This window comes from Delphinapterus leucas, chromosome 19, assembly GCF_059928025.1.
Source record: "Delphinapterus leucas isolate spDelLeu-1000000601 "Yukka" chromosome 19, BTC_Dleu_Yukka2, whole genome shotgun sequence".
In the NCBI taxonomy this organism is placed as follows: domain Eukaryota; kingdom Metazoa; phylum Chordata; class Mammalia; order Artiodactyla; family Monodontidae; genus Delphinapterus; species Delphinapterus leucas.
In genome coordinates, this window is record NC_143147.1 from 48045282 (window position 1) to 48069778 (window position 24497).

Genomic DNA, 24497 nt, shown 5'->3' on the forward strand with positions numbered 1-24497 from the left:
GGCTTGGGCTTCTAGAACCCTGGATTTTAACTCTGGCTCCGCTACTCATTTGAGTGGGTCTCTTCCCCTCTCTAGGTGTCAGTTTCCCATCTGTACAATGAAAGGCTAGAACTTAATGCTTTCCAGGATCTCTTGCTTTTAAAACTCCATGAATCACTAAGGGGAAATGTGTAGGAGGCCACCCAATAATGTTTCTTCTCCCCTCCCCCACCCATTGTCCCACTCTTTTTCTTGCTTCAAAAGGGCCCTTTCCTTGCAACTCAGAAGATGCTCCCCACTCTACAGACAATACCCCACAAAGGCTCCCTCCCTCCGATCTCTCTGTACATGGATAGGAGACATGAAGTCTCCCGGGACTGCCTTGGGGCTGCCCCAGCCAGGCAGCTGGCCTCCTGTTTCCTAGAGATTCTTTGTGTCTGTGTTTCTTCCCAAGGTGCTGGGGTCACAGTGCCAAGGAGAAGGAATGAGAGGTGAGGGAATCATCTTTTTTCCCAGCCTCTGCCCATCTCTCCCTGCTCCAGTCTGGTTGCCAGTAGAGGGGAGGGAGGGTGGGGGGAAGTGGCAACAGAATCCCAAGCCTGTCCTGCAGCTTCTCACTCCACTGTTCCCTCCACAGAAGGAACACGGGTCACACCCAACAAGGGCCTTTATCGCCAACCTGGCCCTGCTGCTGCCTGATAGAGCCAAGCCCTCCCCCACCAGATCTCATTAAGGGGTCACTGCTTATGCTTCCCAGCCGCCCCCCATCCATCTTTGGCCACGGTTGACAGACTGGGCCCGGGGGCTGATGTCCGGCAGGTGACAGGGTTAATGGCAGAAGAGGGCAGAGGGCAGAGGCCAGCCAGCTCACAGGGGCGAGAGGGCAGCCTGGGGAGGCCCTGGGTCCATTCCAGCTGGGCAGCCCCTCAAATTATGGCACTTGGGGGAGGGATGAGTCCTGGACCCATCCATCCCCGGGGAAGCAAGGTGGGCAGTGTCGGCCATCTTGGGAGCAGATGGTGGGAGGAGAGACTGTTAGCCCGAGAGCAGGAGAAATAAGCTTAGAAGGGGGAGAAGGGCTGGAAGGAGAGGGAAGAGAATCCCTGTCTATGTGGGCTCGGTGAAAAAATTGCTTCTTAGATCCCTGGATGCTCTTTGGCAAGAAACACTATCTTGCTGATGTGACCAAAGTCAGGTGAGTGTTTTGGAGTGCGTGCCCATGACCCGTCCTGTTTTCCCTCAAAGCTGCCTGTTCCAGTGGCCCAGCACTGTGGTTAGGAGCAGGGTTCCAGAGTCAAACGGCGTGAGTCCAAGCCTTGTTTACATCCTCCCTGTGTGAGCCCGGGTTGGATACAACCTCTCTGAGCCTGATTTTCTCCCTCTATGCAATGTAGATGTAATAGTACCCAGCTCCTATGAGGATGAAATGCCACGATGGATGGAAAACACAGCACCTGGCCCACCATGAGTGTTCACTGAGTTTTAGCTGCTCTTGGTAGTAAGAGTATTGTTATAGTATTGGTATCACCTCTGTGGCCTCTCCTCCATCCCTGGGCTTTTCCCAGGCGTTCTGCCTCGGGACCTCCCCTCATTTGACCTCCTACATGCCCAGGATCGCCTGTCTGCTCACCCAGGGAGCTGCTGAATGCTGCTTTGGGGGCAGCTGCCCCCCCCTCACAGCTCCCAGAGGAGAGGCCCCACAGGGGCAAGGGTTCGTCATCCCTCGGGGCCTTTGAAGCCCAGGGAGGGGAGGGGCTGCCCTGTGCTCCCGACGGGGGGGGGGGGCCGGCTCAGCCCCCCACCTCCCACCGTGGGAGGAGAGCCGAGAAACAATGGGCAGAGGAGCGCTGGCTCCGGAAGACCGGCCAGCTGGCAGTCAGGCGTGGGTGTGGCGGCGGGGGGTGGGGCATGCCCTCCCCACAGCCAGCAGAAAGTCCTCCAGGAGAGCTGGTGGTGGCTGGGGTCTCCCCACAGGGGCCCCAGATGGCAAGGGTATCCTAGGGAGAGGAGGAGAGGGGTTGTTGCAGTGCCATCTCTTGGACTGAAGTCCAGAGTCCTCCCGGAGGAGGTGCCAGGATCCCCTCCCCAGTCCCAGGGACCCCCTCCAGTGCACTCGGATCTCAGGGTGGGCAGAGGCACCGACTAACACGTCTCTGCCCTCCTTCCCGAGCCTGGCTGGAGTGGCTCCCTCGGTGCTGATCGCCTCCATTAGGCCCTCAATCTTGCGAGGATAATGCATGGCCCAGGCTGGGCTGGGGGAGGAGGCCCTCTGGCAGGGGAGCCAGGAGGCCGGACGCAGGCGCCTGAGCAGAATACCAAGCAGCCAGCCTCAGCTCAAGGCTGCCCCGCGTGGCCAGCAAACCTGGGCCAGGGCAGGAAAGGCATGGAATCGGGGGGTGGGGGGTCCGTCCCCACCTTCCACAGCCCCTGGCCACCTCTGTACCCTCATGCCAGCTCTACCAACTCCCCACTGCGGCTGAACTCCCAGGGCCTAAGGGGGGCTTCTCCTTGGGGACCTCACCTTCTCCAGGCTTGTCAGCCCTTTGTGGTACCAGAGTCCTGGGTAGCAGGAAACAGCAGCATCTGACCCCTCAACTGGACCAGAGCCCTGCTCAGCTCAGCGCCTCTGAGGATGACCAGACAAGACCAGAATCAAAAACACCTTGAATAAGGGTGGGAAGACTCAGAACATGAGAATAGTCTTCTCTTTCATTGACAAATTCAATCAACTATCACGTGTTCTTCCAAAGGCAGTATTGCTATGGTGTGGCCTGCTCATTGCTAAATTCAGTCCCCTGGGGATGTTGCCAGCTTCCTCTGGTTGTCCATGCCTCTAATCTCAGTTCATCCCACCGCAACCTCTTCTTTGGGCTTCCGTTGGAAAAGCCTTTTATATCACCATGTGTGTGACCACTGTGCACTTGACAGCAGCACCCTTCTACTGCCATGGGCGTGTCTGAGTCTCCCCACCTGCCAGGTGGAAGGACAGGTGTTACTGTCCCCAGAAGGCAGTGGAGCCTAACAGTGAGGGGCTTGGGCCCTGGAGTCAGACAAACCGAGGTTGCACACCAGCATCCCTGCTTACCAGCTGTGTGTCCTCGGGCAAGCTTTTGAATTTCTGGGAGCCCGAGTTTCTTTATCTACTAAATGGGGATTAAACCAGCATTATCATACACATTGGTTATGAGAATTTGTTAAATAAGGTAATACTGGGAATTCCCTGGTGGTCCAGTGGTTAGGCCTCAGTGCTTTCACTGCTGAGGGTCTGGGTTCAATTCCTGGTCGGGGAATTAAGATCCCACAAGCTGCACGGCATGGCAAGAAAGAAAAAAACTCAATAATAATACTATTAACATAAGGCATTTAGCACAGTGCCTGGCACATTATAAATGCTTAAAAATGGCAAAGGGAAAAAATAACTTTAAAAAATCCTTATGTTATAGGTGAAGAAATGAGGCCCCGGAAAGTGAGAGATTGGGCTGAATCATAGAACTAAAGACGGCGCTGAAGTGAGGTCTCCCGACTCTCAGTCAAGTGCTCTCTCCACAACAAACCTGACAGGTGACTTCCTGCCCCACCTTGGCTGGTTCTTTCTCACCCTCCTGCCCCACCCCTCACCCAAGTTCTCCTGCTTCCAACTCTGGGACAGCAGGCCCCGCACCAGCCTCTGAGTTCTCCTTGTGCGTGAAAGGCTGACTCTTCCTTCCTGTCAGGACAGAGTGGAACTGTTTGTAGTAATGGGAGCTGCAGTCAGAATTCAAGGCCCATAATTCACCAGTGATCAGATGGAGGAGAAGTGCCAGGACAGTTATATTAATAACTGTGTCATTAAAAACTAGCAAGTGAAGTTCTCCTAAAGCAGGTGCTGGTCGGGATGGCTGGGTTTGTTTATTTATTTATTTTTCCCTGCAGGAGCAAACAGGGCCACCGAGGGAGAACATTTAATTATCTCTTGAAATGATTCTAGTAATAAGTTGGGCGGGTTAGGAGAGCTGTCAACAGCTCCCACCAGGCCTCCTTCGACCTTTCTGAACTCCTATCTTTTACTTGGCCTTGTTTTATAAGAGGCCAAGGACTCCCTTCTGGCTTAGCTGTGTCCCTTGTTTAGAGCTGCTGTCTGTATGGGCAAAATGTGCCTTTTTTTCATCAGCCAAGCAAGCGAGAGTGACCGTATATTCCTTGCCAGAAATCAGAATGTGCTGTGTGACATGGAAAAGAGAGGGGACTTCTAGGGACAAAGCCTTTGAAATAAGCATTGTTCTGGGAAATCAGGTCCACAGAGATCCAATAATAATAACATAAATAACCCTCATAACGAACATTTATGAAGCATAGACAACAAGCTAGTTTCCCTCTGGGCACTTTGCATGTGTTAAACCATTTGATTTTCATAATAACCCTGGGCAGTGGGTACTATTATTATCCCATTCTATGAGTGAGCAAAGTGAGGTCTTAAAGCTGGTAGGTGGTGGATCTGGGATTGAGTCCCGGCCATTCTGACTTCCCAGTCTGTGTTTTCACCAGCTACGCTGCCTTGAATATTCTTCTCCTCCGGGTATGGGAATTCCTGGCCTTAGCTAAGTAGATCATTCCTGAAGTCGGAGAACTCCTTCCTGCCTAATACAGTCACACCTCTGGTACCCTGAGTACCTCCCCTGAGCCAGGCACTAAGCTAAGAAACATGTTATGTGCATGATCTCACTGAGTATGTTACCCACGAGGTTGGTGGTTCCCACTCTGCAACTAAGTCTATCAAGGCCCAGAGGGGTCTAAAGGCAGACTGTAGCTAGCAAGTACCACAGTCACAACCAGGGCTGACTCTGCACGCCCAGCTGCCCCATACAGGCAGCTTCTCCCACTTCCCATGCCAAGATTTTTATGATTCTGGTACTCCGGGATCAGGTCTGACCAAGCCCCGTTGTCACGAGTTTAACTCATGTCTAAGATGCCCAGATTCCCAAGGGTGGGGTCCTAGGCCAGGCGACCCAGCCAGAGACAGGCACAGACAGGAAGGCACAGGGAGTCTTTTAATTTTACATTAGAAGAGAAGGGAACTCCCTCCCCCATGCTCCTCCCCCTCCCCCTGCCTCAGCTCCCTTCCAATCACGTTAGAGACCCCAGAGGGGGCTTGACCTCTGTCCTCGGGGGAGGTCAGCCGGGGTGACCCTGCCTGTGTGCAGGATCCCGTGAGAGAGGCCCAGCTGCAGGCCCCGGAGGGCTGGAAGCGCACCCGGAAATGAGCTCGGGGTCACTGGGGGCGGCCGGGCTGAGGGAGGGGCTTCCCTGGCCCTTTGTGAGCTGACGGGCAGGGGGAGATTAGTTCCACAGGCAGCCCCTGTGTCTCCAGAGAAAGGAGCTATTATGGAGCGACTCAAAATACAGGGCAGAGCTCGCCCCACCTCCCCTTTTATCGCCATGGAGATGAGGGAGGCGGTGGGGGGAGGGGAGGGGGTTAGGCGAGCAAAGAAGGGAGGGAGAAGGCAAGGCAGGTGAAAACGGGAGGAGATGCCAGGAGGTGGGAGTAGAAGCCAGCACGAGGAAGAGGGGAGCCGGCCAGAGGGAAGAGCGCTGAGCCTTTCTCTACCCAAGTGGCTGGAGGGATCTCTCTCTCATGGCAGCCTCTCCGCATCCTGCCCACCGGGTCACAGACACTGCCTGGGGGCTACCAGGGCAAAGAAGGGCTTGCCCACTACCCTGCAGCTGGCCCTGTGACCTCTGAGGGTGAGGGGTCCGACCATCTGGGATTACCTTTGAACATGGCCACGTGGAAAGGCAGCTGGTGAACAACTGCTAGGCCTTGTCGAGCTCCTGGCCATACCAAGTGCCCCCAGTCCTTGACTCTCAGAGTCATCTTACCCAATCTCCCATCCTCTGCAGCGTCCCCACCAGATATTGACCCCACGTCAGCCTAAGATCCTCAGTGATGGTGACTGTCTCACCTGTGTGTGCTCTGAGGAGCACCTTTGGTTGTCATAAGGGGCTTCCTTATATTAGGTAGAAACCTGCCTTCCTCTTACGTCCACACACAGGCCTAGTTCTGCCCTCTGGGGCGGCACAACCGAATAAGGTAGGCATGTAATACATCTTGTAGAAAGAAAGGATATAAGTCTGACACTCCTTGACATGAACTATTTGGAAAAAGCTACTGAGAAGGTAAATTTGTTGGGAAAAAAAAAAATAATAGTCCATAGTTTACAAAAATATCCAAAGCTAACTGGAAGTACTGGGATGGGAAGTGATTCCAGCCATCGAACGCACCACTGGGTGGGCAGAAGACAGGACATTTCAAGATGCCAGTGTCCTGGGTGCTGCCCTGATGTCAACGCAGGGCCTTTGTATGTTTCTGTAAACTAGGCATTTGGTGAATACCTAGCCCAACGGACAGAGATAGAGCCCAGGGTCGGAATTTGCCAGGGGATGTGGCTGGTCTTTGGCTCTATGCCTTGGTATCCCTGCAGCAACCTGGAGAAATGTCCTCCATTGCAGATAGGATGTTCTTGAAAAGAGGGGCTAGCTCCTAGCAAGAAGTCAGAGGCCATGTGTTCTGATCAGAGATGTAGAAAGGAAAGGAATTCCCTCTTTGAGAGCCAGAAGTTTCCAGGCAGAAAGATTTGTGATTCCATAGTTTGGAGAGACTCAAGGATTCCGGGCCAAGGAATTCCCTGGCGGTCCAGTGGCTAGGACCATTTGGCAATCTCAACCACTGCTGAGATTGATCCCTGGTCGGGAAACTAAGATGCCGCCCTCCCCCGCCACAATAAAAGGATCCAGGGCTGACTGGAGTCCTCCAATTGGGCAAAATTACAAGTTCCAGCCTGTACTCTGGGAAGCCTCTGGCCTAAGGCTCTCCTTCCAAGGTTGGTCAGTCATGAGGCTGCATGGGGCAGGGAGGATAGAAGAGGGACAGAAGGCAAATCCCATCATGGAAGAAGAAGAACTTGGGGCTCTCTCGCTACCTTTTGGTTCCTCCCCGCACTGCCCCACGTCGGGAGGCTTAGGAAGCAGCTGCACAGGCAAACATTTAGAACAGGTGCAGTTTGGGTGCACCGGGCAGCAGAGATAACACGAGGCTTGTGGTCACACACACTAAGGCAACATCCTATGCTCGAGAACAGTTGTTTCAAAATGCCAGGCTTCAGCAGATGTTGGAGACGGCCCTGATTCTTGCATTTGAGAGAAAAAGGAGAGGAGTCCAGGGCTCCTCGCTTGAGCCTTGGCTGTCAAGAAAGGCAGGCGTCGCTGCTGTTGTCTCTTCCCATTCAGCAGTGGGGCTCCTGCCCAAATGCTCGTGTCCAGATTGTATTTATGACTGTTTTAAGAGGAGTGACAGAGCCTTTTAATATCCCTGACAGCCCGGGATGTTTTAATAGATGGTGGAGCTGGGATGCGGGAGTTAAGAGAAGAGAGCTGAGTTGCTGAGAGAGCTGTCAGGCCTGGTTTCTATGACAGACCTACTGATCCACTCGACGACGACAAAATAAATACGGGGCCATGTCTCTCCTCGGCCCCGTCAGGTTGACAGACAGTCCGTCACCCTTGTATGTCATCTTTCACCTCCTAATCACTCGGGCTTAGGGGACCTGCCTTTAACGGGGAGTCCCTACAGGATTTCCACCCAGTCTGCCTCCTGAGCATGAGGCCTCCCTTTCAACCACCGGTGCTCCAGCTGGCGTTCCCCAATTTTCTCCATTTCAAACAGAACTCTTCTACCTGTAGAGTTCTGCCTCACTTGTTGCTTTTTGTTAGAGGTGGTTATAGGTCTGATGGGACAGCTAGATAATCTGCAAAACCAGATGGAATGAGTGGTGGGGATGGTTGCACGACGACGTGAATGCACTTAATGCCACTGAATGCACAATGCCATGTACCTGCACAAAGGGGTTTTTTTGGGCTTTTTTTTGGCTGCTCCACGTGGCATGTGGGATCCTAGTTCCTGACCAGGGATTGAACCTGTGCTGCCTGCAGTGGAAGCGCAGAGTCTTAACCACTGGACTGCCAGGGAAGTCCCTGCACAAAGGGTTAAAGTGGTCAATTTTATGTTCTGAGCTGGGTCAGGTATTTTCACACACACACACACACACACACACTTGGATGGAGTAAGAAACAGAGAGAGATGCCTTGGACCTTTGATCCCTTCTAACATGGGTGTTCGACCGTGTAAACTTATGACCTGTATAACCTGTAGCAAGACTATTCCCAGGGTCTCTACTCCCATAAAAACAGTCCTCCGCCCTCCTCCCTGGGCCCAAGGTCATTTCTGGAGTTGAATTTCTGGAGGCCCCTTAGACACATGTTTCCAGCCCCAGGCTTGGGGCTAAAGCCGCATTGGTCACACCATCAGCAGGTCCTGGCGGGTGAGGCCTAAGGGGCTCTCTCACTTTTTTTTTTTTTTTGGTCAGGGAAAAGAAGGGCAGCAAATCCAGGGCCACGACCTTGTTCTTTCTCAAGTGGCTGAAAGAAACCCAAAAGATGGCACGGAGTACCCCCTTCCCCACGTGTGAAGTTGTGCTGGATCTGCTCCCCGCCACTCGGGGCTCCCCTCTCTCCTACCCCACAACGATGACGATGGTTAAGGCGCAGCCCTTGTGCTCCTCGATCCTGGTCCCCGGGCCACAGCTACAGACGAGTGCCTCCCTCCACCCACACCGGCCCAGGGTTCTGCGTTCGAGTCCTCTGCCAGGAGAGAGTTAAGGGCTTGGGTTTAATTTGCCTGTTAATCACAGTTAAAAGAAGTAATGAGCGTCTCCCCAAAGCCTGGGTGTTTCTCTGCAGATTAAGCAGCAATTTGCATAGTAGCCCCTCCGTTCATCCCCCGCCCCCCCCCCATGGGGCGCTTGTCCTTTCAGACACAGCCAAGCGCAGCCTGCGGCAGGGCTTTGACAAATGGCTTTGCTGCACGAGGTTTGGGCGAGAGGGAGGGAGGGGAAGGCTGGAAGGGAGAGGGCAGCTCTGACACTTATGGATAGCTGGGGCGTTAAATAGTGCAGAACTTTTTATTTAGACACGCAGGAGAAGTTTAAATATTCAAACTGGTTCTCTTTGTAGCCTGGGGAATGAGAGGAAGGTGGCAGGCAGGATAGGTAAGAGTTTACTCAGGGCCGAGGTACACACCGCCTGAGAGGAAGGGCATCTGGAGGACACGGAGATCTGCGGTCAGCTGGCACCCTGGGCTTCTTAGCCTGGGAGCAGGCTTGACACCCTCCTCCTGGGCCCTGGGATCTGCCTTGCAGCCTGGGAGCAGCTCCTGGGGCCTGATTACTCGGGGTGCAGAACAGCTTGTTCAGAGCCCAGCACGTGGGCAGCACTCAGTAAGCGGTGGGGGTGGGGGTGGTGACCCCAGCTTCGGCAGCAGACCTGGGTCTATGAAGCAATGAGATCTGCAAGAGGATGGGACAGCAGCTCTCCTCTCTAGAAGAGCCCTCAACCAAACAGGGAGAGAAGAGAGGCAGGCCCAGGAGATCCTCTCAGGTCAGGCATACTCACGGGATAGCTGTGGATCAGATTTTAGTCTGACCATTGGTTCATTTTTAAAAGCCTGCTTAAACCCAATTTTCTTCCCAAACTTCTTTATGGGACTTTTCTTTTTTTGCTTAGTTGTGAGCCACGTGAGCATAACATTTTAGAAGGCAAAGTGAGTTGAGGCCCAGTTGACTTAAGTCAACTGAAGTTTGGAGAACTTAAGTTTGAGATTCCAAAGGGGACACAAAAATGAGCAAGACCCAGTCCCTGCTCTTAAGCAGTTCAGTCTGGGGCGCACACCATACGAAGGCACTGTCATATAGTTGATAGGTGCTCCCCGAAGGGCATCTACACACAGCTTCAGGGATGCTGCCAAGGAGGGAGGGGCTCATTCTGCCTGGGAACTGGCAATGTCCACAGAGATGCGTTCGGGCCTCAACTTAGCTGGGTCAGAAAGGCTAGGAGGGGCCAAGAAGAGGTTTGGGGACACACGTGGGTTTGCTGTTTTGCGTGGATACCCAGGCCGGAAAGTTAGGGGGAGGTCCGAATATCAAGGGCTGGCCTGCTACACTAGGAATCTGGGGAGCTGAGGGGGCATCAGAGTTTCTAAGTAGGGAAATGATTAGGGTGACAAAGCACATGGAAAAGGTGGATTAGAGGTGAGCCAGCAGAGACTGGGAGCCTGTTGATAGAACAGAAATAGCAGATATCAGGGAGGGATGCAGGGTGGGATGGGGATGATAATGGGGTTGGTTTGGGACATGTCAGGATATCTGGGACATATGGAACCAGGACCCGAACACAGGTTTCTAACCTCAGTCCAGGCTATTTGCAGTCCACCACCCCTCACAAGCTGACAGGTGAGTCTTCCCATGTCAGGCACCATCTGGGTGCTGCACACGTTCACTACAGCTACCCACCCTGAGGTTGGTAGTATTGTTCTCATTTCACTGGTGAAGGAAATGAGGTGCAGAGAGGTCCAGGGACTCACCTGAGATCACACTGGTAGCAAGAGCAGAGCCAGGATTTGACCCAGGCAGTCTAGATCTAGAGAAGATGCTAATCACTATCGCGTTGCTTTGCCTGCTGTCTTCTTGTTACTGTTATTAGATTGTGTGTGTGTGTGTGTGTGTGTGTGTGTGTGTGTGTGTGTGTACAGGAATGGGGAGGAGAGGAAAATAAACAAGTGGCAATTAGAAGATGAAATAGGGGAAAAAAAAAAAAGATGAAATAGGGGATGGGAATCCCCTGGTGGTCCGGTGGTTAGGACTTGGCGCTCTCACTGCCAAGGGCCCGGCTTCAATCCCTGGTCAGGAAACTAAAATCCCACAAGCTGCATGGCACAGCCAAAAAAAAATTTTTAATTTAAAAAAAAAAAAAAAGAGGAAATGGGGAATTCCCTGGCGGTCCAGTGGTTAGGACTCTGCGCTTTCACTGTCGAGGGCCCGGGCCCTGGTTGGGGAACCAAGATCCTGCAAGCTGCATGGTGCAGCTAAAAAAAGAAAAAAGATGAAATAGAATTGTAGTAACAGGACAGGCAGGTGGATGAAAAGGCAGGAAGAGCCGCAGGATCTGTTTCTAGGGGAGAAACTGTGTAAGCAACACCTGTAGAATTAACGAGGGAGACAGAGAGACACGAGAGCAGGATTAGCTCCTGTTCCCCAAGGCCTGGGATCTGCTTTTTTTTTTTTGGTCCTCAGCTCCAGGCCAATTCTCTGGAGCAGATCATATGAGTGAGGTTTTTGGCCTGAATGATGCAGATAATCCCCTGCCCCACACTGGCTTTGGGAAACTAGTTCTAGATGTGTAGGACCCCACATCTCCCTGGCAAGCCCTTAGTGGGCAGCCAGAACCCAGATGAGTAATCATTAGCACTCTACTTAGCCCACATTCACGGTCAACCATCGTGGGCTGCAGTGCAAATGGATCCTACACTTTGAGAACCAGACTTCGAAAGGACACAGTAGCGTCTATGCAGGAAGAAAGACTTCATTTGAGCAGAGAGATGGTGAGTAGGCTTGGGCATTGGCTGGATTTGGCTGGGTGAGAGGATTTTGGAAAGGTGACTCTTTCCTTATCTGAAGCAGGTAATGACTGGACTTAGCTTACGTAGTGAGAGCCTTAAATCTTCTCTGGGAAGAGGCGGCACTGAAGTAATCATAAAAGTAGAATGTGTTCTTGACAATACAATTCTCATCAAACTAAGGATTCCAAGGGTGTAATCTGGGCTCATCTCCTCTTTCTCTCTCCCTGTTTTTTTTTAAATTTTTATTTATTAATTTTTGTGGCCATGCCACGTGGCTTGAGGGATCTTAGTTCCCCGACCAGCGATGGAACCCGGACCCCTGGTAGTGGAAGCGTGGAGTCCTAACCACTAGACCGCCCAGGAATTCCCTGTTGTTTGTTTTGGCAATTCCAGAAACCTGACTGCTCAGAACTTGGTCTTCAAGCTCTACAAGGAACCTCTCACCTCCCCCTTCCAAGAAGGAAACAGAATGAAGAGTCCTTAGCATTGTTTCACAAACCCAAAGTAAGAGCTCACGTTTCTCCAGCGAGCACTTACTCTGTGCCAAGCACTGTTCTAAGACCTCTGTGCACATTAACTCATTTGATCCTCACAACTTCTGAGGCGACTCTGAGACGAACAAGCAGGAACCTAAATGCAATCAGAGTGATGCTCAGGGAACACTGGGAGCAGATCGGAAAGACACAGAGCTGCCCTCCTGAGGGGTCAAACAGCCAGGCGGGATCTTCAGTGCCATAGGGTGGTCAGGAAAGTGGGACCCAGGAAGCAAAGCAAAGGGTCAAAGCCAAATGGGGCTAAAGATTCTGGAGAATAAATCCAATGTTATGGAGTCAAAGGCTTTTAAGAAACCAGTTACATGAACCTAGGGGTTGAGTGGGCCTTCGTTTCACCAGCTAAGCAGTGAAATGAGCCCAATTCCTCTGAGAGAACAGTCCCCTAGCCCCACTGCTTGCCAAGGTGGCCAAACTCTGCTGAGAAAACCTTCTGTTAAACCCACTTCCTGTCCTGCAAAGATGGCCAAATTTCAGCACATCCGATGTCCCCCGTTGGCCCCAGGCAGGGCAGAGAAGGCAAGCAAGGCATTCCTCTGCGAGGGCAGAAGCAAGAGCTTCGGAGGCCTGAACCCAGCCTGCCATGGTCACATGACCACAAGGCTTCTCCCCAAAGCTGGGCGCCAGCGAGCAAAGAGCCCACGTAATAGCTGGTGACTGGATGAGGGACATTAGAGTGGGCAGGCGTAGCATGCCTCGGTGAGCTGGTGGCAGCTGCCAGGAGCAGGCCAGAAGGCCAGTGGAGCCAGCCGCCAAACAGGTGGGCCAGGAGGTAGTGGACATTCTCTCAGAGAGAAAGGGACTGAGAGACGCAGACAGCGCCCCCCGCCGAGAGCCTTCACAGCAGCTGAGGGCAGGATGCAGCCCGCTCAGGCCCCTCGATGTCCTTCTATTCCAAGGACAGTTTTACCTCGACATTCCATACCAATATTTTTCCATCTTCAGTTCCTAGACTTTCAATCCCCCCAAAAGGAGGAAGGTGAACAGGCAAAGATTGGGGGGAAGTGATGGGCTGACATTAATTGATAGGAGCGGCTTCGAGCAGTTCATGCCACCTTATCTCTCTCTCCTCTGGATAGCGTGTGTCCGCTGGAGTCCGCGGGGTCGGTGATTAATAGGGGCCATCACTCACTGTCCAGGACGGCTGAAAGGCAGCAGGGAGGGGGCGGCCCTCCCCAGAACTGAGATAACAAGCAGCAGGAATAATGAGTGGTGTCACTCCACTTTTCATTTTGATGGAAAGTCATTACGGGAGTCAACGCCAGCGACAAAGAGCCATGAATCAACTGCTCTGCTATGAAATTAAAATCGAATTGCTGGCCACCCCCAACCCCTACCCTTCCTGGGAAATGGGGATGGGTAGGTGGCTGGGGAGAAGGGTGCTAGCCTGGGGTGGGCTCTACCCAATCACAGAGCAGCCAGTTATGGGTAGGAAGTGGACAGGCAGCTTGTGAAGGTGACAACTCCTGTCTCCACCTTGTTTATCAGACCCTTCCTCCGCAAACCGCATTTTCCCTCTGCCTAGAGGTAAGCAGTGATTAAAAGGAAAATACAGCTTTGCTGGCTCCAACAAGGCTGCCACTTGACTGCTCCCCTTGGGCTTCTGGCCCGAGTGGGGCAGTCTGGGCCTGGCTATGGAGAGAAAGGGGCCCAGCTGACTCAGCTACCCCAGAGCCCCTTGCTGAACCATTTGTAGATACTAATCGGGGCCCACCCCCGTCACCAGAAGCAAAGAGGAAAAGTCCCCAACCTGGCACTCCACAGGATCAAGAACCCCATGCAGCCTCAACCCCAGGCCCAGAAAACGGCACTATCAGTAGTGAAACAAGAGTCCCTTCCTCTTTTATTAAGTCCAACTAGATAATGAGGAAGAGCAGAAGTTGTGGTTTGAGGCTGACGGGTCACAGGACCAATTAAGACAGCTTCTTGCAGAGAGTACAGACGGTTCCATCTTGGGGCTTTCTGTCCTCCAGTCAGCCTGGTCTCTTGATGGGAAGGGCTCCTGGCTGTCCCTCCTCCATCCTGAAGGCTGAGAAGACAGGCAGGAAGAACGGGGAGCATGTCACAGACAGGTTCCCATCAGGTTCACGGGGCGCCCATTGTACCTTTTGGAAATGTCAGCTTCAATCTGAAAGACAGTGATACAGAGTGGGCAGGAAGCAGAGACAAAGGGACCTCATTCTGCAGCAACTGGGTGGGCTTGCCTTCCCTGTCTCACCAGCTTCTGCAGCTCCTTGGTCTTCTCCAGCAGCAGGTCCAGCTTGGGCTCCAGAGCCGCCTGCTCCCGAAGGGCTTCCTGCTGCTTCTGCAGCATGAGCTCTTTCTTCAAAGCCAGCAGCTGGGATTGCTTCAGCTTCTGCTGGAGGAGCTCAGTCACTCGGTCCACATACCTGGGCCGGGCACTCAGGTAAGTGTTTGGTGTCGCTGGGCAACCTGGGTGTCCCCATGCAACTGCTGAGGCTCAGGAAACCAAGTCTCTAATTGACCTCTCAGCCTCCACATCCTTCAATCCTTTCTTGCAAGGAATACCACTCCCACTTCCCCATCCTACAGGGGAAGCAGATTCTGCCTGCATACCTCAAACCACCCCATCTTGCCCCAAAGAGAACCACCATCCCTTGTTGGGATGGTGCAGTTATGGGAGGCAGGGATGAGGTCTAAGGGGTCATGGAGACGAGGAAACAAGGAGTCAGGGCTGGCTGGGGCTTCCCTGGTGGCGCAGTGGTTAAGAATCTGCCTGCCAATGCAGGAGACATGGGTTCGAGCCCTGGTCCGGGAAGATCCCACATGCCGTGCAGCAACTAAGCCCGTGCGCCACAACTACTGAGCCTGCGCTCTAGAGCCCGCGAGCCACAACTACTGAAGCCCACGTGCCTAGAGCCCGTGCTCCGGAACAAGAGAAGCCAACACAATGATAAGCCCCCGCTCGCCGCAACTAGAGAAAGCCCACACGCAGCAATGAAGACCCAACACAGCCATAAATAGATAAATAAATAAATAAATAAAATACATTTATATAAAAAAAAAAAGGAGTCAGGGCTGCCCGAGATGGCAGGGCCCTGCAGCATGCCCTGAACAGCCCAACATCAAGGGGAAAGCCAGACCTTGGTGAGGCCAGGATCATAAACAGGTGCTGCATTCGAAGACTGGTGAGCTGGCCAATCAGATCCTGCAGTGCCGACGCCATGGTGACCATCTTTGCTTTGGTCTGGCCCTGCAGGATGGCTGGAGCCAGCTGGAACTGGCTCACAGACAGGATGTCTGCCTCCTCACTCATCTCCACTGCTCTCTGGGACAAGAAGATCTCAAGCTGAGGACAGAAGAGGATTTGGTTCAAACCGAGAAAAGAACTCAGAAACTAGGCCCTCAGGCTGGTCAAAATGAAGAATAAGGTGAGGGTTAGATGCTGGTTGAGGAGCAGTTATTTCCTCTGAACATTTTTATTGCTAGAAACTCACCAACTATAACGTGGGAGTTTGGGGCAGCCTCCACCATCACCCTTCAGTCCCTCATTGCTGTCTCAGGCCCTACCTGGCCCTGGACCCCTCTCCTTCCTCCCAGGCTATGCGGCACATAACTACGATGCAGAGATTCAAAGGGTTCTCTCTGCCCAGTGACGGTATTTTCTCTCCATAGGAAGAATGAGATTCAGGGAATAGGAATCCATGTTTGAGAAGCCCTGGATTAAGAAAAGGCTAGGAAGAATCTGAGAACCAGCCGCATATCTTGTCACTTTTATTGGACCATGGAAACTTGAACTAGACTCGCGAGGACAAGGCCTTCCATGAGGCCCTCCCCAGCCAGCAGGCCACCGAGAAATGGACAGACTCAGAGATTAACAAAGACAAGTCCCCTGCTTCCCAGTCCCAGAAAGAAGAGCCAAGAACACTGGCTCCTTACTCTAGGCTGCTGGATACTTTAGCCACAGTGATGATACTAAAACACAAACGAGAACATGTCGCACCAAACCTCCAACAGCTTCCCAGTTCCCTCAGAGTAAAAGCCAAATTTCCAACTCCCTTCAGCTCTCTGGGCTCTTCTACTTCCCCCAGCTCCCCTGCTCAGCCACAGTGGCCTCCTTGTTCATCACACGTGCAGGACACCTCCCACCTCAAAGCTTCTGCATTGCTCCCCCTGCCTGGAAAACTCTTCTGCCAGATATCAGCATGGCTCTCTCTGCACCCACTGCAGGTCTTGACTTACTGGTCACCTTGGCAACAAGGCCTTCTCTGACCACCAACATAAAACTGCAGCCCTTCCCAGTAACCCCATCTCCCTCCCCAGCTCTCTTTCTCCATGGCACTTACGTTAACACCTGACACACTACATATTTTACTTGTTTTTCTTGTTTCTTGTCTGCCTTCCCCACTAGGATATAAGATCCATGAGGTCAAAGACTTTGATTTGTTCGCTGCTCGGCACCTCAAGACAGTGCCAGGGGCTTAGGAAGTACATGATAAACACAGCTGAATGAATGGGGGAGCCTCATAATACGTGAGTCCCTGCTCCAGAACAAGGAAAGTGCTCAGCACCCTTACACAAAAAGGAAGGGTCAGGTAAGGTATCTGGAGCGATGCCGCCTATGCTGGTGCCAGGCCTCCCCCCGCATCACCCAGAGGACAAAGGTACCTCCATGAGCTCATCGATGAACTGATTCCGGGTCTCAGGGTATTCAAGAAGTGTCAGAGCATCTGGGCCCCTAGCAACACCTTTGGGAGCTGCCAGGAAGAGAGAAGTGATAAAGTTGCTGAGGACTGGAGAAGACTCTCAGTTTGAGAAGTCCTGGTGGGTTAATATGGACACAGACACTGCAGTAAGCCCACTTCCTGTTCCAACCCAAGTGGGAAAGGTTACCCTTTCCCATTTGTCTCAGCCCTAATCAGGCACTAATGCCAACCCAAGTCTGTGAGGAGGACCACAGAGCTGAGTTCCAAAGAATGGAAAGTTCCTTCGCTCTAGTGGACGTGAAGTCTCATCCTGCACTGCCCTCTAGTGGCTCAGATCCCTACTCTCAGCTTATGGGGAGGTGGGGACCAGGTCAGGCCTCAGAGCCTATCAGCCCTCTCGGAACCTCCCCAGAGAACAGCTGACCCACATTCAGTATCCAAAAAGTTGAGAGTTTCTAGATTTAATTTTAAGAACTTCTCTGCATCCGCCTGAACTCACATCATCATGATTTTGAAAAAACAGGTAAACGTCTGAGAAGCCCAATCATGGTAGTGTACTTTTTCTTTGCTTCTAGAGACATGGGGGCAGGCTCTGCAAGGGCTGCAGGGAGGGGTGCACTCACCCTGGGTTCCGGCTTCCAGCACGGTGATCTGCAGAGCAGCAGCATCGTCTCCCCAGTCTATCTCACCACCCCCAGCTTCCTGGGTGGAGAGTAAAGAACCCCAGCAGTGTTGGGAGAACTTTCCCCAGTAAAGGGAGCCAGAATAAACCAAAGCCCTCAAAAGTTCAGGGCTTCCCTGGTGGCGCAGTGGTTAAGAATCCACCTGCCGATGCAGGGGACATGGGTTTGAGCCCTGGTCCGGGAAGATCCCACGTGTTGTGGAGCAACTAAGGCCGTGCACCACAACTACTGAGCCCGTGTGCCACAACTACTGAAGCCCGCGCGCCTAGAGCCCGTGCTCCGCAACAAGAGAAGCCAACACAATGAGAAGCCCGCGCATCGCAACAAAGAGTAGCCCCCGCTCACCGCCAACTAGAGGAAGCCCACGTGCAGCAACGAAGACCCAACGCAGCCAAAAGTAAATAAATTAAAAAAAAAAATTCCTCTAAAAAAAAAAAATTCAATGACAGCACATTGCGGCCCTGATGGAGGTGGCAAAGATGGCACTATGGGCCCATGCATGTAGGTACCACCTGCCTATATCCCCATACCTGCCCCGAACACCAGAAGAAAGAGGTCAAAACTCTGATATGTCACTTTGGAAACTCTGCCCCACACTGGACTACACCTGGTCCAAGAACTATGAACTTCATCTGATGTCTTTAGAGACAGAGACAACACTTTTCTTATCACCAAAGCAGCAATCACAGAAAGTCCTCAGAGAGATGGACCGAGAGGGCATCCTAACCTTTGAGTCCGATTCCAGGGAGATGCCCCAGTCAATTCCAGCAGCCTGGGCAGAGATGCCAGAGTCAGCTCCTTCAGACGCCACCTCCAGCCCGAAGTCGCCCCAGTCAATCTGGAAGGGGGAAAAAAGTGTTAGCTCGCAGAAGATGGGTGAATAAAGGGGCCTGCCTTCCCCTAGGCCTCAGCTGCTTCAGTAGGGAGTGCACTGTTTAAGCATAATGGCCTCCAAGTTCCCAAAGGAGAGCCCATCTTCAGAGAGCTCAGGGGACTGAAGGGGTCCCAGTTCAAAGTTGACCAGCTTGCTGGGCCTCTTCAGAGCTCATCTCTTCTCTGGCCTCAAGAAAGGCACAAAAATAAAGGGGTAGGGCCTTCCGGGCCCTTCCACCTAGTCTCTCTCACAGGAATACCCCTTTCTTCCCTCTGGACTCTGAACTCAAATGGGGTGTGGACGGCGTATGAGGGGAGGAAGCGGCTCTTACTAGGCCTGTCTTACCGCGTCTTCTTCCACCTGCTCAGGGGGCTCCTCGAGGTGCGGCCGCTCCACCACCGAGGGCTCCGTGCCCGTCCTCCACTCATACACCGTGGAGTTCCCCCGCGTCTGCACAAACCGTAGCATCGGCAGCACCTGCTCTGTGCGGCTGCAACGGAGAAGGCAGCTGACCCTCCTGCTGCCCACTCAGGAGGCCAGCATGGGCCCCGCCTCTCAGATGTAACGTGGGGAAAATACAAGTGGAGAAGAGAGCACAGCTGGGGAAGTAGCTAAACTGTCCCCCCCACTGGGGAGAAACAGGCCCTCGGTACCTTTCACACACAAACCCCACACAGGCCTGGTACAGGTCGATGGCTTCCCCCAGGGACTGGGCCGCCGCCCCAATCTCAGCCAACTGACTCGGCAGGTCCTTCACCAGGGCCAGCAGTTCTCTTTGGACGTTGTCGCCCTAGAGGATCCACGAGGTGGGCTCAGACAGAAGTGGTGGGAAGCAGAGTACAACAGATTAAAGAATACGCCTGAAGATTAGAGACAGGCAAGAAAATGGCCTGAGAAGGGCCCAGCCAGGCTGAGAGGAAGCCCTTCCCAGAAGCAAAGGCGTTGGGCCCAGGAAGACAGACAGAGGCCCCAGGTGTCCGTCCTCCTGACACGGCAAGAACCCGCCGCTCACCGTGATGCCCGCTCACCGTGATGCCATACTGCTTGCACGAGTGGTAGAACTGCTCCCGCATCTCGGCAGCCCCCGCCTGGCCCTCCTCCTCCTTGCGGCTGTATTCTTGCTGCAGCTGCTGGCACTTGGCGATCTGCTTCTTCAGGGAGGGGATCTCGTAGGTGACGTTCCGAACCAGGAGGCTGGAGAGTTCCACTGAGAAAGAAGGGCCCAGGAAGTTCACCCCAGATCTGCACACCACAAGGCAGGCATGCCCCAAGGACACGCACAAACATACCCCAGTCGGGTGGCGAAGAGCACGGGGTTGGCCTCCCAGCTCTTCCCCTTCCTGGCTGTGGAACCTAAGACAGTCATTTAACCTCTCTAATCCAATCCTCAGCTATAAAACAGGAGCAATAATAGTTATCGTGAAGATCAAGAGAGAGAACCCACATAAAACACAAGTACAATCCCTTGCATTTAGTAGGTGTTCCGTCAATATTAGCTATTACAATTATTTATACTATTAGAAAACACAACCCGAACTATAGTCAGCCCTTTAGTTACTCCCTCAGGCCCCTGATACAGTTCCCAGGACAACCCGTGCCTCTTGTGCTCAGTGGACGAGTCAGTCACCAGGAGGTGACTGGTGGAAGACCTGCACACACCTGCTTGGTGGTCGTCCTCCTCCCAACACGCTTCGTGGAATTTATTTTCCCACCTCACAAACATCTACACCCCAGCCTCTTCCCCCACGTGAACTGTGCCTCCTAGAAGCCCACTGTCTCAGAACTTGGGGAGTCGGCCTCCCCATGGACACTGGGACTCCGGGGCTGGGCCACCTTACCTAGGTAGGTGTTGTCCTTCTCATATAGGGCTACAATCTCCTGCCAATCCTAAGAAAAGAAACAGGAAGTGGGCCTGAACAGAACTCAGCAGCCGCTGAGTGCATCCCAGCTCAGTCCCCAGCCGGGGAGGCTCTCCCAGTCTCTGCATCTCCCCGTCCTCCTCCATAATGCTGGCTGGACCACCCACTTTATTTTAAGAGTGTGGTGCCAACAAGCGATCCCCAAAGCAAATGTAAAGCCAGGGGTAGGATCTACTTTTGGCATAAACTGTGGGGACGGAGAGAAAGTGGAGGAGATATTCTATGTAGGCGTCTCCACTGGATCCTCAGCGAGACCAGACAGGCTCTGACCCCCTGGACTGGAGGTCTCCAGCTGCGTGTTACCACCGTCGCCCACACTTGCCTTCATTCGCTGTGAAGAATACCGGCCAAAAATATTTTTTGTGGAGGCTTCAGTGCCTTTGAGAAGCTCCACAATTCTTAGGCAGTGGAAGTAGTGAATGTCTGGAAAGCAAGGAAGAACAAAGACTTTGAGAATTACAGTGTCTTCCCCACCCACTGTGGCCACTACGCATGGCTGACTCATGTATATGCTAGTAACTTTAGCAGGCATAGCTCTCCCCTTCATCATTTTGTGTTGAAAGAAACAAGCATCTATACCCCAAATAAAAACCTCTCTTTCTTTAGGGGTCAGCCCTATGGCTAAAGGAAAGGGAGCAGCTCAGCTGATATGTACCACCCCAGGAAAGGGGTGGGGTCCAGTAATGTAGCCCCAAAGCACTCACAGGATCCAGAGAGCAGCTGGGCGATCTCTTGGCTCTCTGGCATGTCCTGGATGGCGGCATTGATCTTCTCTCGGATGGTCAACACCAGACTCTGCCATTTCAGGTTGCAGTGCCTTCTGTCCACCAGCCAGTCTACAGGAGAAACACCCAAATCACAGCATTTCCATTCCCATGGCCAAAATTCCATCACTGATTCAAGTGAAATATGCTAAGGCATTGGCTAAAAGGTTGTATTCATATTGGTTAAGGTGTGGGGGTCACGGGAAGATGGGAATGAAGACAGGCCCGAAGGGATGCTTGGGGCTAAATAGACTCTGGCAACCTGACTTCATCCACAGTGTGACTTTTATAAAGCAACTGCCTCAACACAGGGATAAAGTAAAACTTTAAATTGGTCCTGACATCAAAGTGCCAATTTGGACCATATTCTCCATGATATTTTTGCTTCCACGTATAACTATATCTTTCTTACTGACAGCAGACGCTATTCAACTTCCACTTCCTCAGGGCTGGGATTAACCATGACAATGGAAAATACAAGATGGTTATGCCAAATACCAGATGAATGAATAACTGCAAAGCCCCTACTACCTACAGCGCCCTAAGGACTAGATAACACTGGTCTCTTCTTACCAGTGAAGTACCATCCTGCACACATGAATACCCATGTGACTGACCTCCTGGATTCTGGGCCCAGATCTGTGTTTTCAGTAGAGGGTATAGGTGGATAACAGCCATGTACATTTCCTCAGTAGGAGAGAGCTAAGAGCTAGACTTTGTGGTCAGATGGTCCTGGCTTCTAATTACTAACTTTCTTGGGCAAGTCTCTCAACCTCTCTGTGCCTCAGTTTCCCTACATGTAAAATGGGGATGAAAAAGATACTGAGTACAAGGGGGAATGAAGGTAAAACACTGAGCGCTGTGTCTGACACATGGCAAGGGCTCAATGAATTGTAGTGATCTTCATTTTCATAATGTCAAGCACATAAAACAGCACCTTGTATAGAATAAACCCTCAATAAATGGTTGTTGTTCTATTGGTCCTATTCATGACATCAAGAGTGTACGTGTGCTGGGCTTCCCTGGTGGTGCAGTGGTTGAGAGTCCACCTGCCGATGCAGGGGACACGGGTTCGTGCCCTGGTCCGGGAAGATACCACATGCCGCGGAGCGGCTAGGCCCGTGAGCCACGGCCGCTGGGCCTGCGCGTCCGGGGCCTGTGCTCCGCAATGGGAGAGGCCACAACAGTGAGAGGCCCGCGTACCGAAAACAACAACAACAACAACAAAAGAGTGTACGTGGGCTGAAGAGCTGGGACAAATCTGCAACGAAACTATAGAAGCTCCACTAAGTGGCCACCTTGCCCTTGTTAATAAATCTGCCAGCTGGTCAAACACTGAGGGCCCACACTAGTTATCAGTTATATTCCCTCCACTGTATTCCTCTAAAATCTTCAGAAAGAAAAATTCTGTAGATGTCACAGAAGTAGAAGCAAAGGGATGAGGCAAACAGATGTCATCTTAATGACAAACCAGCATCAAAACAATCCAGGGCTTCCCTGGTGGCGCAGTGGTTAAAAATCCGCCTGCCAATGCAGGGGACACGGGTTCGAGCCCTGGTCCAGGAAGATCCCACATGCCGCGGAGGAACTAAGCCCGTGCGCCACAACTATTGAGCCTGCACTCTAGGGCCCGCGAGCCACAACTACTGAGCCCACGTGCCACAACTACTGAAGCCCACACGCCTAGAGCCCGTGCTCCGCAACAAGAGAAGCCACCACAATGAGAAGCCCGTGCACCATTAACGAGTGGCCCCCACTGGCCGCAACTAGAGAAAGCCCACGCGCAGCAACGAAGACCCAACACAGCCAAAAATAAATAAATACATATATATATATATATATATATATAAAACAAACCCAGGAGCTGTGCGTGGCCCTGGAGGGGTCAGAATGAAGAGGTCCTTCCCTGGCTCTGAACTGGGGAGGAGGTATATAGATCAGATACAGATGGCAGGGAGATGGCCTGGCCACTAAAAGGTTTTTCTTTCCAACTGGATCTATGTCCCTCTTCCTCCTAAAATCAAGGGGAAATGGAACCTTTTTTTTTTTTTTAAAAAGGGTTTTTTTCAGCATAATACAAAAAAGCATAGATACTGGAACCTGACAGGCTTAGGTTCTAACTTCAGATCTGCCATTCAGTAGCTGACCTTTTTTTTTTTTTTTTTTGCGGTACGCGGGCCTCTCACTGCTGTGGCCTCTCCCGTTGCGGAGCGCAGGCTCCGGACGCGCAGGCTCAGCGGCCACGGCCCACGGACCCAGCCGCTCCGCGGCATGTGGGATCCTCCCGGAGCGGGGAACGAACCCGCGTCCCCTGCATCGGCAGATGGACTCTCAACCACTGCGCCACCAGGGAAGCCCTGCCATTCAGTAGCTGACCATCTTTAAGGTAAGCCCTCACCTCACCCTCTCTGTGCCTGAAAGATATGACTGACAACACATGTTATAAATATTAAAGTAGAAAACACAGGTCAAGTACAGACTCTATGTCTGTTTCCTTCCCGCTCCTCTTAGCGGGGCAATCCGGCCACAGATGGGGGCATAGAACAAGGCGAGTGGTCAACGCCTCAACAGGGGCCTTGGGATGTCGGGGCTCCAGCTGTTGGTGACAGGGGGCAAAGGGGCCAGGCCTCCGCCTGATAGCTGGCTGAGCGGGGGTGCCCCCTCCTACCGAGCAGTTTGCTGGTCTGTATGTCGATGGGCACGTGCTGATGGTCCTGGCGGGAAACACGGCGGGGAACGGGGCGTTAGTCCTGGGAGCGAACAAGCCACTCGCGCGCTCATTTCACCGACCCAACTGCCACCCTGCGGGGCCAGCACGACGCGCCGGGGAGGGCCGCGCCCCGGAGGGAGCCCGGGAAGCAGATCAGGGTCGGGCGGGCGGGCTGAACTCAGTTCAGGGGTCCCAACCCAGCCCCCCACCTCCCCAGCTACTGTCCCCCCACCTGCATCTTTCCACCACTTCCGCCTCCGGCCGCCGACCCGGGCCCGCCCCGCCTACCACTAATCCAGTGGTGGTGTGGCTGAGCCTCAGTTTAGGTCTCCTCCGGCCACGTCACCGCCTTCCTCAGAGCCAATCGGGGCGCGCGCTCCACCCGGGCTTCAAGCCCCACCCACCCCGGGGCTCCGAGTGGCTGAGCCCGGGAAGGGCGGGAGAAGGGGAGACAGCCAATGGGAGGCGTGAGGCGGGCTCACGGCCGTGGAGGGGCGGGGGCTCCCGGAAAGGGCTGCAGTGGCGACGCGATTGCGGCAGGCGGCGCCCAAGAGCCGATCCCGGCCGCTTCCGGCCAGGCAGGAGTAGAGCCCTCTGCTCAAGGATTAACGCGTCTGCGGAAAAGGTCCTAGCGCCCCCCTGAGGAACCTGGAGGTCGTTAGAAATGCCTTCTCTCTCCTTGCCTTGCTTTACCGTCGATCGACCGTAGTTTGAAGGTCTCTTGTGGCACTTGTCACACATTGCCTTCTCAGTTTATGTAATAGGCAAGTGTTGAACACCTGCTATGTGTTGTGTGATTAGGGCAGGGATCGGGAGGGAGGCGTCCCGAAGATAACACCTAAACTGAGTGTTAAAAGAAGGGCGG

The 24497-nt window shown here is 53.1% G+C and overlaps 1 protein-coding gene across 2 annotated transcripts; it reads right to left on the reverse strand.

The window, feature by feature from the left end:
• Window positions 1-13831: 13831 nt before the first annotated feature.
• On the reverse strand, window positions 13832-23939 carry CDK5RAP3 (CDK5 regulatory subunit associated protein 3). 2 transcript variants are annotated; one of them, XM_022558046.3, is made up of 14 exons: window positions 23865-23939; window positions 23591-23636; window positions 20863-20994; window positions 20481-20581; window positions 20078-20126; window positions 19268-19446; window positions 18893-19029; window positions 18585-18729; window positions 18093-18203; window positions 17306-17384; window positions 16645-16733; window positions 15120-15325; window positions 14234-14405; window positions 13832-14044 (listed from the first exon to the last, which is right to left on the reverse strand). In XM_022558046.3, the coding sequence occupies exons 1-14, from the start codon at window positions 23868-23870 to the stop codon at window positions 13862-13864; spliced, it is 1635 nt and encodes a 544-aa protein (XP_022413754.3). In that variant the 5' UTR covers window positions 23871-23939; the 3' UTR covers window positions 13832-13861. The 2 variants fall into 2 exon arrangements, with proteins under 2 accessions (XP_022413754.3, XP_022413755.3); XM_022558047.3 differs by having other exon boundaries at window positions 13832-14143; window positions 23865-23938.
• Between the last annotated feature and the right edge of the window lie 558 nt (window positions 23940-24497).

Bases quoted from the DNA above. Each gene is read 5' to 3' on its own strand.
- CDK5RAP3 (XM_022558046.3), bottom strand. The intron at 19,030-19,267 runs GTGAGCGGGCAT...TGGATCCTCTAG, and splicing joins GCAAGCAGTATGGCATCACG to GGCGACAACGTCCAAAGAGA. The intron at 14,045-14,233 runs GTGAGACAGGGA...CTGTCTTCTCAG, and splicing joins CCAAGGAGCTGCAGAAGCTG to CCTTCAGGATGGAGGAGGGA.